At 40.4% G+C, this 15957-nt stretch overlaps 1 protein-coding gene across 1 annotated transcript in view; it reads right to left on the reverse strand.

Moving 5' to 3' along the window:
* Positions 1–15957, reverse strand: part of notch1b (notch receptor 1b) — a 42474-nt gene that overhangs the window by 16901 nt on the left and 9616 nt on the right. The window contains exons 3-22 of the mRNA XM_056745459.1: positions 13314–13576; positions 12879–13217; positions 10570–10692; positions 10236–10469; positions 9629–9784; positions 9274–9459; positions 8648–8761; positions 6613–6726; positions 6135–6368; positions 5934–6044; positions 4690–4882; positions 4344–4489; positions 4148–4261; positions 2668–2787; positions 2425–2577; positions 2116–2344; positions 1278–1479; positions 841–994; positions 555–739; positions 174–306 (exon numbers count right to left, since the gene is read on the reverse strand). Coding sequence (XP_056601437.1) covers positions 174–306; positions 555–739; positions 841–994; positions 1278–1479; positions 2116–2344; positions 2425–2577; positions 2668–2787; positions 4148–4261; positions 4344–4489; positions 4690–4882; positions 5934–6044; positions 6135–6368; positions 6613–6726; positions 8648–8761; positions 9274–9459; positions 9629–9784; positions 10236–10469; positions 10570–10692; positions 12879–13217; positions 13314–13576 — 3503 coding nt within the window. The remainder of the gene's footprint in view (positions 1–173; positions 307–554; positions 740–840; positions 995–1277; positions 1480–2115; positions 2345–2424; positions 2578–2667; positions 2788–4147; positions 4262–4343; positions 4490–4689; positions 4883–5933; positions 6045–6134; positions 6369–6612; positions 6727–8647; positions 8762–9273; positions 9460–9628; positions 9785–10235; positions 10470–10569; positions 10693–12878; positions 13218–13313; positions 13577–15957) is intronic.

A 15957-nucleotide genomic window follows, 5' to 3' on the forward strand; every position in this document is an offset into this window, starting at 1 on the left:
AGGTTATTAATTTCCATTTCATGAAATAAACATCCATTTATCAGATAAGACATATCCTTTTACACGCATGACTAAATCTATCAGAAGAACGAACATCTAGGCCTGCTGATTCCTCATTGAGAATGACAGAGATCAGCACAGAAAGCAAATGAGTGAAGGAAGTGATGGCTGACCTTGTGTTCCCCGCGGACAGGAGCATTTGTAGGTATTGATCAAGTCGATGCATGTGCCTCCGTTCTGGCAGGGCTGAGAGAGGCATTCATTGATCTCCATGGAACAGTTCACTCCATGATAACCTGGCACGCACTTCAAGAGACGAGAACGAACGAATGACAAACATGAAACAAGGCCCTTTCTGCCTACTTAGCGGTTTCTTTCCTCTTTGCAAAACAAGCAATTCTTTTAAAAAGAAGAGAGATTTACATGTTAAGGCTTTAATCATTATGACACCTTTGAGAATGGAGTCTGCAGGACCCATGTTTTGTTACTCTGGCCAAGTTAAGGCCTTAAAATAAGCCTTTGCCATTCTCCTTAACCAACAAATATTCACTTACTTCGCAGGAATAGTCGCCAAGGTAATCTGTGCAGGTGGCACCGTTCTGGCAAGGATTGGGAATGCATTCGTTCACCTGCTCCTCACAATAGCTGCCTGTGTATCCAGCCTGGCAGTGACAATAGTGCGTGTTTCCGGCATCCAAACACTGGCCGGAGTTACGGCACAGTCCAGCCACATCCACTCCTGAAAAAACAGAATAACTTTCAACAAAAGTATTTGAGAAGTCAAGTGAGAGATCCGGGTGGCATACAGGCCTGAGGCACAAGAACACTTAATAAATGTACCTTGCTGTTTGGCAGCCACTTCACAAGAGACGCTGGGGACGTCGCAGTAGAGACCGGTCCAGCCCGTCTGACACTGGCAGCTGTATTTGGTACCACTTTGTCGACAGAAACCTCCATTCTTACAGGGAGATGGTTTACACCAGTTCACCAGCTCCTGAAGGTCAAGCATCAACTTTTTATACAGTCCTTAGTGAATATATCAATGCAGTCACTCTAAAAGTATTTCTTAATTTTATTTATAATATATAATAATAAAAAAATTCATTAGCATTAGTTTTAATATCTATCATTATTGATACATTAGCAATGGATTGATTCATCAGTTAAAGATCAGATTGATCCGTTTTGCAGTCAATGTAAAAAAAAGCCAACGCAAAATCTATATCTATTTTTTAATATAGGGGAATTATTTTTATTATGTTGTATATCTTATTCACCTGGCAGTTGTGCCCGTGGTATCCCTGAGGGCAGGTGCACTTGTACGTGCCATAGCTGTCCTGACAGGTGCCTCCGTTCATACAGGGTCTGGAGTCGCACTCGTTGATGTCATGCTGGCAGTAGTTGCCGGTGAAGCCCGTCGGGCACAGACAGGTGAAGCTGTTAATGCCATCCACGCATGTGCCTCCATTAAAACAAGAGCTGGGTTTGAAAAAGAACAATTTATTACAAATCTGGTTAATTAATTAACAGTAAAAATGTTTTATTTAAATTATTTATGATGGGCTTTGCTGTCACCTCAGCTGCATTATCATTTGTTTGCCATAGGGGGCGCTAGTGGACAACCTTTCTTGGTGAGATGATACTTTATCATGGCAAGGCCAGACATGAACTGACCTAAGTTCAGTAGTGGTTTCATTTTAAATATATAGATTTAACAATTCCTTTTGTTACATTAAGTAGAAATTTACAATATACTGTATATACAAACATTACAAATAAAGTCCCAATGAAATCAATATTAACGTTTTTTTAGGAGATTTAAGTATGAATATGTTGGATATCTATCAACTATTAAGCTCCAAATCACTGACAAAATGAGCATTCAGTAGATTAAAGCTTTTAAAATACACTCTATAATTTAAAAAATTGACACCATTTTGCAATTCAACTTTTAAGTTAAATATTTACCCTCAAATCTACATTTACAACTATACATTTGGCGGAAGCTGTTATCCAAAAAGTGGATTCAAGAAATAGATTGTGGAACCCCTGTATATCGAACCTATGACCTTGGCTTTATGAGCTCTCTGAGGAGAAATGTTACCCAGATCTTACCTCTCCGTACAGTCTGGCGTGTTATTCTCACAGTGTATCCCACTAAATCCAGGTGGACAGGTACAGGTGTAACTGTTCACACAATCCGTGCAATTTGCACCGTTTTTACACGGGTTGCTCTCACATTCGTTGATGTCTTCCTCGCATCTGTTGCCCCGGAAACCGGGGAGGCAGGTGCAAACGAACGTGTCCACCCCGTCTTTGCAAAATCCTCCATTACTGCAGGGATCTGGATGAAAAAACAGGAGGATTTAGAAAATTAAACCGCTAATAAAGTGATGGCGATATAAAACTGGAGGGGAAACTCACTAGGTTTGCAGTCATCGATATCCGTCTCGCAGTTGCGGCCGGTGTAGCCGGACTTACAGCTGCATTTGTAGCTGCCTATTGAGTTTTGACAGGTAGCGTCGTTTCGACAAGGGTTTTTGACGCATTCATTGATGTCGACCTCACATGTCTGGCCTACAGTGCAAAGAATAGGTTTTCAACATGTTTACAAACATATATGTATTCGATTATGTATGAGTGTATGATATGTTTTAAAATGACAACCTTGCCATCCTTCAGGACACATGCAGGAGAAGCTCTCATAGTCCTCGGATTCTTTGCATACGCCGCCATTTTTACATGGTTTGGGGCTGCACGGAGCCAACAATGTCTCACAGTTCTCACCTAGAGGATAAAATATGAATTTTCAGAAACTGGCTATTTAAAACCACTATGCAATAAGCATTTCTAAAGGATTTCTTTCAAGATTTTTTAGGCATTTTCGGAGGACGTTTTTGCAATCTCAACGGCAGTAAATATAGAAGAGCAGAAGTTTCTCTGCTGTAGATCAGCCTGTCAGTCCTAGCAAGCAAAGCACATTTGGTCTATCTGTTTCCACGGCGGCCAGCCCCTGTAGGAAGGCAGCAGGTTTTCCGGCCATTGTTTGCCCATTTGTGTTTCTGTGAGAGAGGAAGTCGAGCAAACAGGAAATATGACAGGCTGCTGCTCCCACCCTGCTGACATCAGATTTGTGTTGTTCTTGATATAACACTGTGGATTTTTCCAAGAGAGTCACTGGGAATAAATATGATTTCGGCTCCAGAGGCAGAACATCATTATCTGTTTTGTCAAATAACAGTGAGAGGAAAGAATGTGTAGTACACATTTTTCCTGTTTGGTCACCAAAGATGCTTGCGAGCTTACTGAAGAGCTAGTATCAAAATACTGGAGCTTGTCTAAAGAAGACGTGATGCCATTTCAGTATACTTCACAGTGTAGCTCAGTATCTCATTCACACTGATTCTCAAACTGCATTTATGCATTTGGCAGGCTTTTCTTCTAAAACGAGATATTGTGTATTTCATTGGAATCGAATCCACAACCTTTGTGCGATGCTCTGCCTAATGAGCAACAGAAACACTGAAGTTACATTTTTACATGTTTTAAACAAAGCTACAATCTAAGTGAATGCTATATAGTTATAACTTTAAGTATAAAATCTGATTTTAAGTTTTGCTGGTTAAAATTCATGTCTAAGTTGTGATGCTAATTGTGACCTAGTATAGCAAGAACAATTAACATAACAATTTAGAATATTTCTGACTAAAAAGAGCAAAAATATAGATGAATCATCTTGCATTTAAAGACGTATACAAATTGGTGTCCAATTAAAATGCTCTGCCAATTTAAAAGTATTATTTAGGATAAAAACTTTTTAAGGGTAATGGCAATATTACTCACCCTCAAGTACTTTAACATCTATATGACCTCTATTTCCCCACAAAAACGCAAATAAAGGTAGTTTTGGAAGCTTTGTGACTCCTCAGATTGCAACAATCTTCAATGTGCTAAAAGTGCATTGTCCACACAACTGGTGGTTCAGTATAAATTAATATAATGCAATGAGGATACTTTTTGTGCACAAACAAACAAAACTAACGACTATATTACCCTAGAGATCCCTAGAGCAACACGACAGTGCATGCCGTGTCAGCATCGCTCGACGCATGAAAAAAAAAAGACATGAATAAAGCTGATGTCATACCAGTGTATGGTAGAAAACAGTTGCATTTGTATCCGGCTATGTCATCGATGCAGGTTCCCTGGTTCAGGCAGGGGTTGGAGGCACATTCGTTGATGTTAGTTTGACAATTCGGACCTTAAATCAAACATCACGGTTAGTTTGGACTGATGGGTCGTAGGGAACACCACACAGCATGTGAGAAGTGAAGAATACTGACCGCTGAAGCCTGCGCGGCACGTGCAGACGTAACCGCTGGTCATATCCTTGCAGGTGCCTCCGTTCATACAGGGATTGGATTCACATTCATTATTGTTGATGTCGCAGTTGATGCCGCTCCAGCCAGAGTCACAAATACAGTTGTATCTGTCAATCAAAATGAAGGTTTTAAGGCTTTCAAAGAATTTTTAATAGTAATGAATTTTAGATGGTTTAAATTGGTCATTTACAGTCATTTTTTCCAACGAAAAAATTTTTAGTGGGTTTAGATAGATTATTTAAATGGATCTTGGAATGATCTTGGAATGGGTCTTGTACTAAAATACGTGTTGAAATAAAATCCATACCCATTGATTTTATCCTCACAGTGTCCGTGGATACAAGGGTTGCTGAGGCATTCGTTGAGTTGTGATTGACAGGTGGTGTCATGAAAGCCCTCGCGGCACAAGCACGTAAACCCATTGACTCCATCCACGCATGTTCCGCCATTGTGACAGGGATTGATGGCACATTCATCAATGTTGATATTACACATTTTCCCTGCAAAAAACAACAACATACATTTGTCATAAAACCCCAAGCTATTTTTGTCCTATCTGAGATAACATCAGGTTTCAACCCCTAATTCCTAACCAGACACCATTCATTGGGCCATTTCTTGTTTTCCCTGAAACCCTAGGCTTATGGCCCAGCTTTTAGCCTCGACTTGAGCCTCTATTCACCCAACGCGATGCCTGGCATAAAGGAAGGGGTTTCGTCTGTCACTCGTCTTTGAAGCGACGGCCAACTTCCCGCTTTTAAAAGATCGACTTTCACAAATCTATCGCAAATCTTTTCTCCTTTCAAGCTCCCAGATGTCCTGGAGATCTTTTTGGGCTGAATGGAGGAGAGGGGCGGCCTGCGTGTCTGCTCGGCAGGCAAGGGATTGAGCGGGACTGTAAACCAATACCGCCGCCCGGGCAGTGTTTATGCTCGCTGGCCAGCTGTCTCTCCCCACCCTGCTTTGTTGCCCGTCTCACCTGTTGAACTCTCTGTTGACTTCTCTCACATCTATACTGATAAAGACCTCGACTAAGTGAACCACCTATAATACAATACTACTCCATTTGCATTTTCGTTTGTAAATAAAAGAGACACTCATGAGACATTGTAAGAACAGGATAGCATGGTTTTGTTACAAATAATTTGTTTAAAATCTTTAACTTATCGTTGCAAAGTCTGTTATCTTGACAATGAGATTTGAGATCTTTGATGGAAAAGGACATATTTAGGATAAGTTAAAATTATAGGAAACAGTATTTCCATAAGCCCGAAATCAATTTAATTTATTGTGGGCACTTCCACTACACTTAGCCACTGAACTGCCCCCATTTCGTTAGCCACACCCCCTCTCTTCAAAACCCGCCCTCAATATTTAGCCGACCTAAACACACACAAGGCTGAGAGCATTTGCTGATTGACTTAAAAGGGTTGGCTTCCCTGAAACGTTTTTGCTCTTCAAAGGCCCAAGGGGTGTGTAATCAGAATAAACTAAAATAGAGAAATAGAGTCTGTGTCCGGTCCAACACAGGCTACGACTGACATTACTCACCTGAGTATCCTGATTCACAGGCGCACTCGTAACCATTTATCTTGTCAATGCACCGTCCATAATCACAGGGATTGCTTTTGCAGTCGTCTATATTAACCTCACAGTTAACACCTGCAACACGTGACACAGACAATATAAACATCTTTCCACTCCAAAAATGTAGTCATTTGTTAATCGCGCGTGTTAGAAATCTCATGGCACCTGCTGTTCCTTTGAGGCAGACACATAGGTAAGCGTTCTCCCAGTCCTGGCATGTGCCTCCGTTCTGGCATGGCTGACTGAGACATTCATTTATGTTGGTCTCACACAGGCGGCCCGTGTAACCCGCGCTGCAAAAACAGGTGAAGGATGCCAGGCCGTCTTTACAGGTGCCGTAATGACACGGGTTGGAGAGACACTCGTCTACGTCGGTTTCACAGTGCTGTCCAGTGTAACCTTAAAATGAAAGATCTGTTTATCGTATTTCTTAAGACACTGACCAATTCCTTGTAATGACTTTTAATCGCAAATTGTTTTTGTCTACGGCTGAATTTGCAAATAGGGATTTTCATAATTCAACAGATGTTTTTTTTTAACATAGTTCTTTAAATAGAGCAAATTCAATAAAAATAGGGTAATTTTTATTGCATAGGTGAAGCAAATGTCTTTGTATCAAAACAAGCAGACAGCACCACAGTACCTTCTGTGCACTGGCAGGTGTACATGTTGGGCCCATCAATACATTTGGCGCCATTTTTACAGGGGGTGCTTGCACACTCGTCGATGTCAAACTGGCACTGGCTCCCAGAGAATCCTGAGGGAAGAGGCAGAGGGAGGTGAGGGGCGGGGTTAGAGGAGGGGTCATCAGAATGACCAGCTTCATTCCTTCACACTCATCTACACTCCCCGGTCAGCATTCATTACTTTCTCTCTCTCTCTCTCTCTCTCTCTCTCAGATTTTCAAATAGCCATAGTAAAATGGGGCTAAAGGGGGGGTCACAACCAAGGGTATCAGACAAAAAGGAACTGTCTATTCACTGGAATGCCAAGCCATGCCGGTTGCCTCCTTTGTCTCGTAGAGGTTTTCCATCACAATGTGAATTTTCCAATCCAGCCTCTGACCCCCCCTTCGAGTCTGCCTCACCAAAAAAGCCCCTCGTAACCCCTGACCTCTTGCTATTCAGCTGGCCCGTCGCCCCCAACATTCATGTCTTCTACTTCAGTTATTTTAATCCCTCGCTAAACACCTCCGCTGTTCAAACATACAGTCTGAACACATTATGGGCTACAAATCCATCAGTACAAAGACTTATGGGACATATTTAACGCTTTGGGGCTACACAACTTTCTCAACACAATGAATCAGGTTACAATGAAATTGTCAGGGCTTTCCTGTGTGGTTTTTAAGATGTCCTGGGTGGTTGCTAGGATTTTGCTTGATGGTTGCCATGGTGTTTACTTAATGTCGGTTAAAAGAAAAAGCTTGGTCCTTCCTTCAGTTTAAGGCTATGCTAAGTCTGTACAAGTAGCACAGATGGCATGGCGTGGGACCTTCCAAAAGTTTTTTAGACAGGGTTAGGGATTTTGGTTAAATGTGTTATGCTGATAATCCTGGCAAATAATTCCCGCTCACGTCATTCCCTGAAATGGATCTGAAATCAAGCTCTGTCGTATGCATCTTTCGAAAAACAGGAATTTTTGAGGACTCTTTGAAATGGCACATTTAAAAAGCACCCATTGTGGTTGTCATGGATTCAGTGTGTACTCTGGTGAATGGGAGTCCTTGCGCGGCATGCTGAAGAGGGGCTCTGATTTCCATCTGAAACGGTGAAGGGGCCAGGCCTCCAATTCTTCAGTGTTTCACCTCCCAAACTCCAGCACCACTCCTGGGGATAGGGTCCCAGACGGGCCCTCTACTTACACAACAGCTATGACCCCTCCCCATTTATGCATGAATTCCTCTGTATCATAAATGTGCGTTTTTCCTAAAGAGCCTTTTTCAAAACTTGTCTTTGATCCTGTTATCAGATGTACGCTACACTTTCACCAAAATTTCGTTCATCTCACTGTTACTGAGAAAAAACAGTTCAATCAATTCTGGCTACAACGATAAAAACAAAATCAAATATTAAACATTGTGCATTGTATAAACGTTTGCATTTGGGAACTTACTAACTTTTTATGTGTTTTATATTAACCAAGGTTATTATATAAAACTAAAAGAGAAATGTTGCAGTGCAATGAACTGAAATGAGTTTAAGTTCACCACTGAAATATAAATCAAAACCAAACTAAAACTGAAATTCTATATAGATTAAGCCTATCTAGCAATATACAAAATAAATACTAAACTGCAAAATTGCAAAAAATTTAACCTAACATATAATATATATATATATATATAAACATTTTCAAAATGTAAACAAAACTATAATAAGTTTGGCACAAAACAGCACATTTACTTCCTGTAAAGCTGCTTTGCAACAATGAAACATTGTGAAAAGCGCTGTATAAATAAATGTAAAACTGACATGATATTGGCAGTGTTTTGCTATTCATAAACGAAGTACACCTCACAACTTATCCAAGCAATAACTGTCTACAACTTTTCTGGAAGCTTCTCTATGGATTATTCTGTGCGTTTTAGCCGGGCTTTACTAAGCTAGCCTTGGGGCAGGGATTACTGTTCTCCTCTCTGTTCTGTCCTGGGAGGTGATTGACCCCTGCCGGCTCACCTGTGGGGCACTCGCATTGGTAGTTGTTGATCTTATCGATGCACTTCCCATTGTTGAGACACGGCATGCTGGCGCACTCATCGGTATTGATCTGGCAGAAGAATCCCTTGTACCCTGCCAATTAATATAGGAGAAAAAGCTCAGGTTTTAGAGAATTCAGAACGGCTAAGAGATGCTGTCAGTCATTCTTTGGGTGTATGTCAAACAGAATATACAGCGAATAACCAACAGTGTTACAATTCTAAGAAGCAGCTTTTTTGGACTTTAACCTTACTCGTAGGTAATGACATCACCAATATGGGGGCATTTACAGTATAAAGAGCGTCGAGTGCTGCAGTGATGATGTATTTTGCCAGACCGACCCAGAAGTTCACACTGGTTCCCTCGACAAAAAAGTGTTGGTATTGGTATTACTTGTATGTTTTACGTTAAGTATATAATACATATATAATATAATTATAATGTAATATTTTAATAATATTTAGAGATGCAGGAATTTATCGAAAAACACATTGACTTTAGATTAGGAAAAATGCTTAATGCTAAAACTCACTCCCGGGTTTTGGCTTCAAAACTACATCATGACAGAAGCACTGTCGGAATCGGGCCTGGTGATGTTTGGTTACCTGCCATGCAGATGCAATGAAAGCCTCCTATTTGATCCAAACACGTAGCATCGTTCTGGCAGGGGTTTGACAAGCATTCGTTTACGTCGAGTTCACATCGACCTCCCACAAATCCCTGCTGACATTTACACTGAAAGGAACCTTTTGTGTTGATACACTTTCCGGCGTGCTCACAAGGGTTTGCACCTAAATAAATAACATAAAGCACATATAGACACATATATACTTATTATAATAAAACAGTACTGTTCTGTCCATGTCTGAAAAACAAGGTCCTTTCTGTAAATAATTATGAATGAACTGTTCCATAAACATATTTTTATATTGTGTGTTTTAAATAATAGTCGGTCCTCACCTAGCGAGCATTCGTCAACGTCTTGGTCACAGGCTGGGCCGACATAACCCAGAGGACAGGTACAGATGGCTCTGCCATTGACTGGATTGGTATCACAGTTGGAGCCTTTCTGACAGGGATTACTAATACAAGCATCCTTCAAGTGACACAGGAGACCTACGACAAAAAAACACAAATTGAGAATGATATATTTTATATGACACTATACATATTATACAAACTAATCAATCATGAAATCAAACCTTTCAAGTCATCTAATCGTGACATATTATGAACTTATTATGAAAAAAATCTCCCTTGGAAAAAACATCAAGATCTACTTAAATAAAGTTGAAATTTAAAAAAATCGAAAGTAAGTTTGACCTCTATTGTTTTTCATACCCAATTTGAACATTTATTAGATTATTTTGATCACGTGTTTAAGCAAAAATTTAAATAAGAAAATACTTCGTATCTTAGGCCATTTTGCTTCTCAAGCAAATGTATGTTGATTTTTAGCTATTTGTACTGGAAAACAAGACAAAAATACAAAGCACGAAATTAAGTTTTTGCAGAGACTGAAACAACAGAACTGCTACTCGCATGTGTGAGAAAAAGCATTGCGCACCTGTGCGTCCGGGGGGGCATTCACAGAGGAAAGAGGCCACCCGATCGTGACAGGTAGCTCCTGCGTGGCAGGCTGCGTCTGCGCAGTCATCTATGTTCTCACTGCAGTCGTCTCCAGTCCAGCCGTTCACACACACGCAGTTGTACCCACCATGCGTGTTCAAGCACGTCCCACCGTTCTGACAGGAATTGGGCATCAAATCGCACTCGTTGACGTCTTCAGTGCAGAACTGACCTGGAATCAGCATACCCATGAATTGTTTATTCCAAACACAGATCAATTGGCAATTTAAAAGGTATAACGTATGGAGGCGCAGATATTGATTTTGTTGCACCTGTCCACTCCGGCTTGCACTGGCAGTTGTACGTGTTCACTCCATCCACACAAGTTCCTCCGTTTAGACACCGATGGTCCGGGCAGTCGTCTATATTCTCCTCACAGTTCTGACCGCTAAAGCCTGGAGAGAGGGAAGCGAGGGAAAACATGATCTGTTAAAGTTTTACACAGTTTGAACAACAAGCCAAAAGTGCCCAGATTCACTTTTCTGCTCAAATCTGCCCCCATGGAACTGGTTCAGATCTGTATTTCCCAAAAATGCTCTATGACGTCGATTATAAACAAGACACGTAAATAAATACTACATAACATAAACCCATCATCTCAAACTTACCCGCCACGAATAACAAATATTTGCTGAAGAAATTGTAGATATAACTCATGCTGTCTCATGAAAGACTAAATATTTATATCAGATTGCACAACGCAAATCCTTCGACACAAACATGCAAATTCAATTGTTTCCCAGTGTAAACCAAGCAATAAAGTGTTTTTCAAACTCACTATTACATTCGAAAGCAGTCGTTACTGTTGTTGCGGTCAACGGTCTTTAGTTTCTAAGAAGAATGGCAGTACCAGGTCTCAGGTAGAGGCACCGACAAACCTAACCACTCTAACTCTAACCACAGTTTCCTACGATTTAACTCCAGAACGTTCAGTTTGGAGATGTTTTATTAAATTTCATATTCTCTTGTATTTTTCCTTTAAAGCACCTAAATGCAGGTTCAGGTTAATTTCTGTCTGACATAATCAGCTTAATTCTAATGGATTTAAATACACTTTTTCAATGGTTTCCATTTCAATCCCAATACGAACCATATGCTGTTTACTATGAAAACCAGTACAAAATTAATTTGTGCATTGTGTTTTGGGCCTTCCAACAGGATTTAATGGTCTTCTGTTGGTTCGTGTTGGTCACAAAATATCCCACCAACAATCCCATTTACATTCCCAGTTGAGACTATTGCAGTTTCCATAAAAAACAATACAATTCCAAAATAAAACCACTCGAATTTCTATAGTGGTTTCTGTTGTCTTTTTAGCAGATTTCCAATGTGTTGACGTGAGGCAAAATGAATGTGTGTGTTTCAGTGTGTTAATGCACACATCCATACGTTCTTGTTCTCCCAACACTAACAGGGACACTAGTATAAGGATGTTGTCGTTCAGACATTTCCTCTTGATAAGTGCAGATATTTTCCTGCCAGCCTGTTCACACACACACACACACATCCAGGCAGAGCTACAACAGGAGCCGATTCCAGATACTACAGCTAGGTTGGCTTTCACCCGGTGTGGCGAGGAGCATGCTGGAAGAGGCGGCCTATCTAGTGTGTCAAAGTAGTGGAAAACAGTGATAGCACTGATATTTGTTATTGCAAAGCCACTGAGCTCATCTAAATCTCTACATGCAGTGTTGACCCGGATAGGCGGCTGGTATCATTTGTCTTGCTTCTGGAACATGTGTCGTCAACAGGACACTTGTGAGTCAAAATAAGCCGAGCGAGTTTCCTCCGGCTGATCAGAGTTAAGAGGCGGCCATTGATCTGTCATCTAATGACCTCATCTGTAAGGAATGTCTGTCCTCATTATACTAATTAAATTATAAATAAAAATCATACATTGATCATTGTTTAATTCTATAAACCAGATTTTTTTGAATTCCTAAAGTTTTATTGAATTGTATTACATATTTCGCGATTTGTGTTCTTTTTTTGCCATAAATCGTTAATATTAGTCACACTTTTTGTTCACTGGGTTCTGCAAATATTTCACAAATAAAAAGTGCTTATCAACTTTGACCACAGTATGTAATAATTTAAAAAGTTTATTGTTTTTTCCATTTCCTAAATAACAGCGAATTTGGACATACGAGGTTTCAGGAGGACAGTGACGATATATACAGTATAATATGAAGAAATAGCTTACATTTTAAAAAAAGAATAATTACATAATAAATACATCTTGTTAAAAGTAAAATTTAAAATATCTAGGCCAAAAGAAAGTAATCTTGGCAAACCAAACCATATCTCCATTTTACAGACTCTTTATTTACTCTGTCCCGGTTAAAGAAAAAACGTCAGGGTTAAAATTTGATTCACAGATGTAAACTTATGAGGAAATTTTGATATCATATGATTATGTCAAGATGAAGTAACCTTCAGTTTTATGTGTCAAACTGAGATGGCGATAAAGAGGCAAAAGTTACGAACTGCAGCTTTAAAGCCAATAAAAGCTAATCTGTGGTTAAATCTTACCATGTGTTATTTTTTCGCTAATGAAACAAACAAGGAAGCTTTTATGTACCTGGCAAACAGGAGCACTCATAGCTGGTCTCCCCCTTCTGTACGCAGGTTCCTCCATGAAGGCACGGTGAGGGGTTGCAGGGCTGATAGAGGGTCTCGCAATGTTTCCCCGTGTACTCTGCCGGGCAGCTGCAGCGATACGTGCCCACTTCGTTCTCACACACGCCGCCATTCTTGCAGGGCGACGGAATCTGGGCGCACTCGTTGACGTCCTGCCTGCAGGTTTGGCCTGAGAAGAAGGGCGTGCAGTGGCAGATGTAGTCAGAATCGAAGGGATTGCACTGACCGGCGTTGGCACATGGATTTGAAGCACAAGGATCGGCTTGCAGGCAGTTTTTACCTGTCAACAAAAACACAAGGACGAAATATGTTATTGTTTGCTTTTTTAATGTAAACGACCCCATAACAAACATATTACATAAGATTATGTTCTTACCTGACCAGCCCGGTGGGCATTTACATTTGTAGTTGTGGATGCTGGTGAGATCACAGGTGCCCCCGTTTCGACACGGGGAGCTAAGGCACACGTTATCGGTGGGGGTGAGGCACAATCGGTCCGAGTAGCCCAAGCGACAGTTGCAGACAAAGTCTACCTTGTTGACCTGAGTAATAACACGGCAGGTGGCACTGTTTCTGCATGGCGAGTGGTAGCAGGGGTTGCGGAATTGGCATGCTGGCCCGGCAAACAGCTCCGGACACCTGCAAAGTGAAAACACCCATGTATATTAGAATATATGCCAAATATTTGGGATACTTATTGATTATAGTTATTTAAGTCCATTTGTGCATTTATAAGTAGCATATACCCAAAATGATGTCTAAGTCTAAATCATTTTAGACTAAGCATTATTTGTTCCTTTATATGGAGAGGTTAAAGACTGCAGATCTTAGAATTTGTACAAAAAATAAAAACCTGGCACTAAACATTCTTTACTAGAACTCTTGAGTCACAAATACACTTTTTACACAAATGAGTAATGGCATGACCCCCAAAAATAGTGTTTTAACAGAACACCGAACAGACAATGTAGAAATATTTATTCAGTCCAGGACCACCCAAAATTATGTCAACATCACAAACCAGCAAAATAAGAGATATTGCCTGATGTTCATTATTGCAAAAACAAGTGAAATATGACGCTTCCACAATGCTTTTAAATGCCTATAGTATAAGGTAAATATTGAATACATTCAACATTAAATATTATTATATTACAGTTTTTCTCTGTAGATTATTGTTAAGTGATAGTTCACCCAAAATACATTATTTATCCTTTGAGAAATGTATCAGTGGTTTTGCCTCTGTACAGTCATGAGGGGTTACGTTGTTTGGTTACCAGGATTCTTTAAATATCGTCTTTTGTGCTTTTGCAGAGGATAGACAGTTGTTCAGGTTTGGAATGCCATGAGGGTTTGAAAATGATGAAAGATTGTTGATTTTTGGGTGAACATTCCCTGTAAAGCTGCCAAGAAAAAGTCCATTACGATGTATAAAACAACTGGCCAACAACATGACCACTACATTGAAAAGGGTTCCTAGCAAAATGTAGGTTCGACTAGTTATATCATGGCAACCCCCATGAGGGGGATTTCTGAGACGCTGGCCTGAATAGAATCTTCATTTCACTTGAAATATTTTCAAGCAAGTCTAAAGGAAACGTATAAACTAAAAAATGAACGTTGTCAGAACGTTTAGGGTTTCCTTAAAGAGCTATAAAAAACTGACTTTCAGGTTTAATCGTGTTTCAGAGCCATGAAAAGGCAGCCATCCATCAGCACCTCTCAGGATCAAATTTGAGCACCTCAGCCTTTCTGAATGAATCCGAATTCATTCACTCAAAAGACAAGGCAGCGTCTGTACACGGGTCTTTGAACCCAGAGCTAACATTATCAGAACTTCAAAGCCGTCTCCCCCCCCTTGAATACTTGCTATTCTTCTACAATACAGACTTTCTGCGGCATCAATCTGGACCTGGGGAATACAGAAGCAACTGTCTAAAGGAGCCATACAGACTTCATAATAGTTTCTTCCTGGGTTGGCTTGAAAGTAATCTTTTGCCGATTTTACTTGGCGGCACGAAAGAGCCCCCCCCCCCCACAACACGATAATGCTAAAATAACCTTTTGCAAAAAAGTTAAAGTTGTCCTGAGCCTCTGGAATACCTAAGCCGTGTTTGTGGCCCCAGGTGGGGGGGACTGAGCCTCAGTATCTCAACACATTCCCCACGCACTGTTCTCTGATCCGAACAGGGCCCCCCTCTGCGGGTTGGATGTTTTTGCTGTGTCTCTCACAGGATTAGGATGGCCAATAACTTCAACCGAGAAAAGAAAACACGGGGGACTGAGAACCAGGCACGACAAAACCATTAAGTGCCCTGTGGGAACTCCACTGCGACCCACAATGCTACCTTTCCTCTCATTGTCCCGTGGTCGCCGTGACACATTTCTGAAGGCTAGTTTTGTGATACTGCACAAACAATGCTAACCCACAACAACAACAAAAGAAGGAGCTGTGAAGCTTAGTCAAAAAACATATTATATTTAAAAGGGTCAATTCACATTTATCATATATCATTTATCAAAGTTTATCTTTTTTTTCTTTAAGAAATGTCATGTGGAATGAGACACACAGGCTGAAGAGGTATAACTTTCCTTTTTTAATAACAGAATCTTTGCGAAGTAAAACTGTGGCCAATTTTTAAAACAAATCTAACTTTAAGGGCTGAGGACGATTCACAAAAATCCTTGAAAAGGTTTGAAGAACAGTGATAAAATGTCCTTTAGCATTTGCTGGAACTACATGTGTAAAGTAACATTTTCCCCCCAAACAAATTAGGAGCAAACCCCGACCCATGGGTGAAAACTCCACCCCGCAACACTCTGCTTCGATTTCATTGGTCAGCTACATTATAGCATTGATTGGCCACTTGTGTGGTCCAGGTTTGATTCGCCTTGCATAAACTATAAGTCACGAAATAATGCCTTAGATATAACCAGTTCTGTTTAAGTTCAAATCAGTCATCCTGCTACTTAAAGAGTTTGTCCGTGGTTTGTCCCATGTTTTAACTGAGATGGTCCAA

The sequence above is a fragment of the Triplophysa dalaica genome, chromosome 4 (genome assembly GCF_015846415.1).
Source record: "Triplophysa dalaica isolate WHDGS20190420 chromosome 4, ASM1584641v1, whole genome shotgun sequence".
NCBI lineage: Eukaryota > Metazoa > Chordata > Actinopteri > Cypriniformes > Nemacheilidae > Triplophysa > Triplophysa dalaica.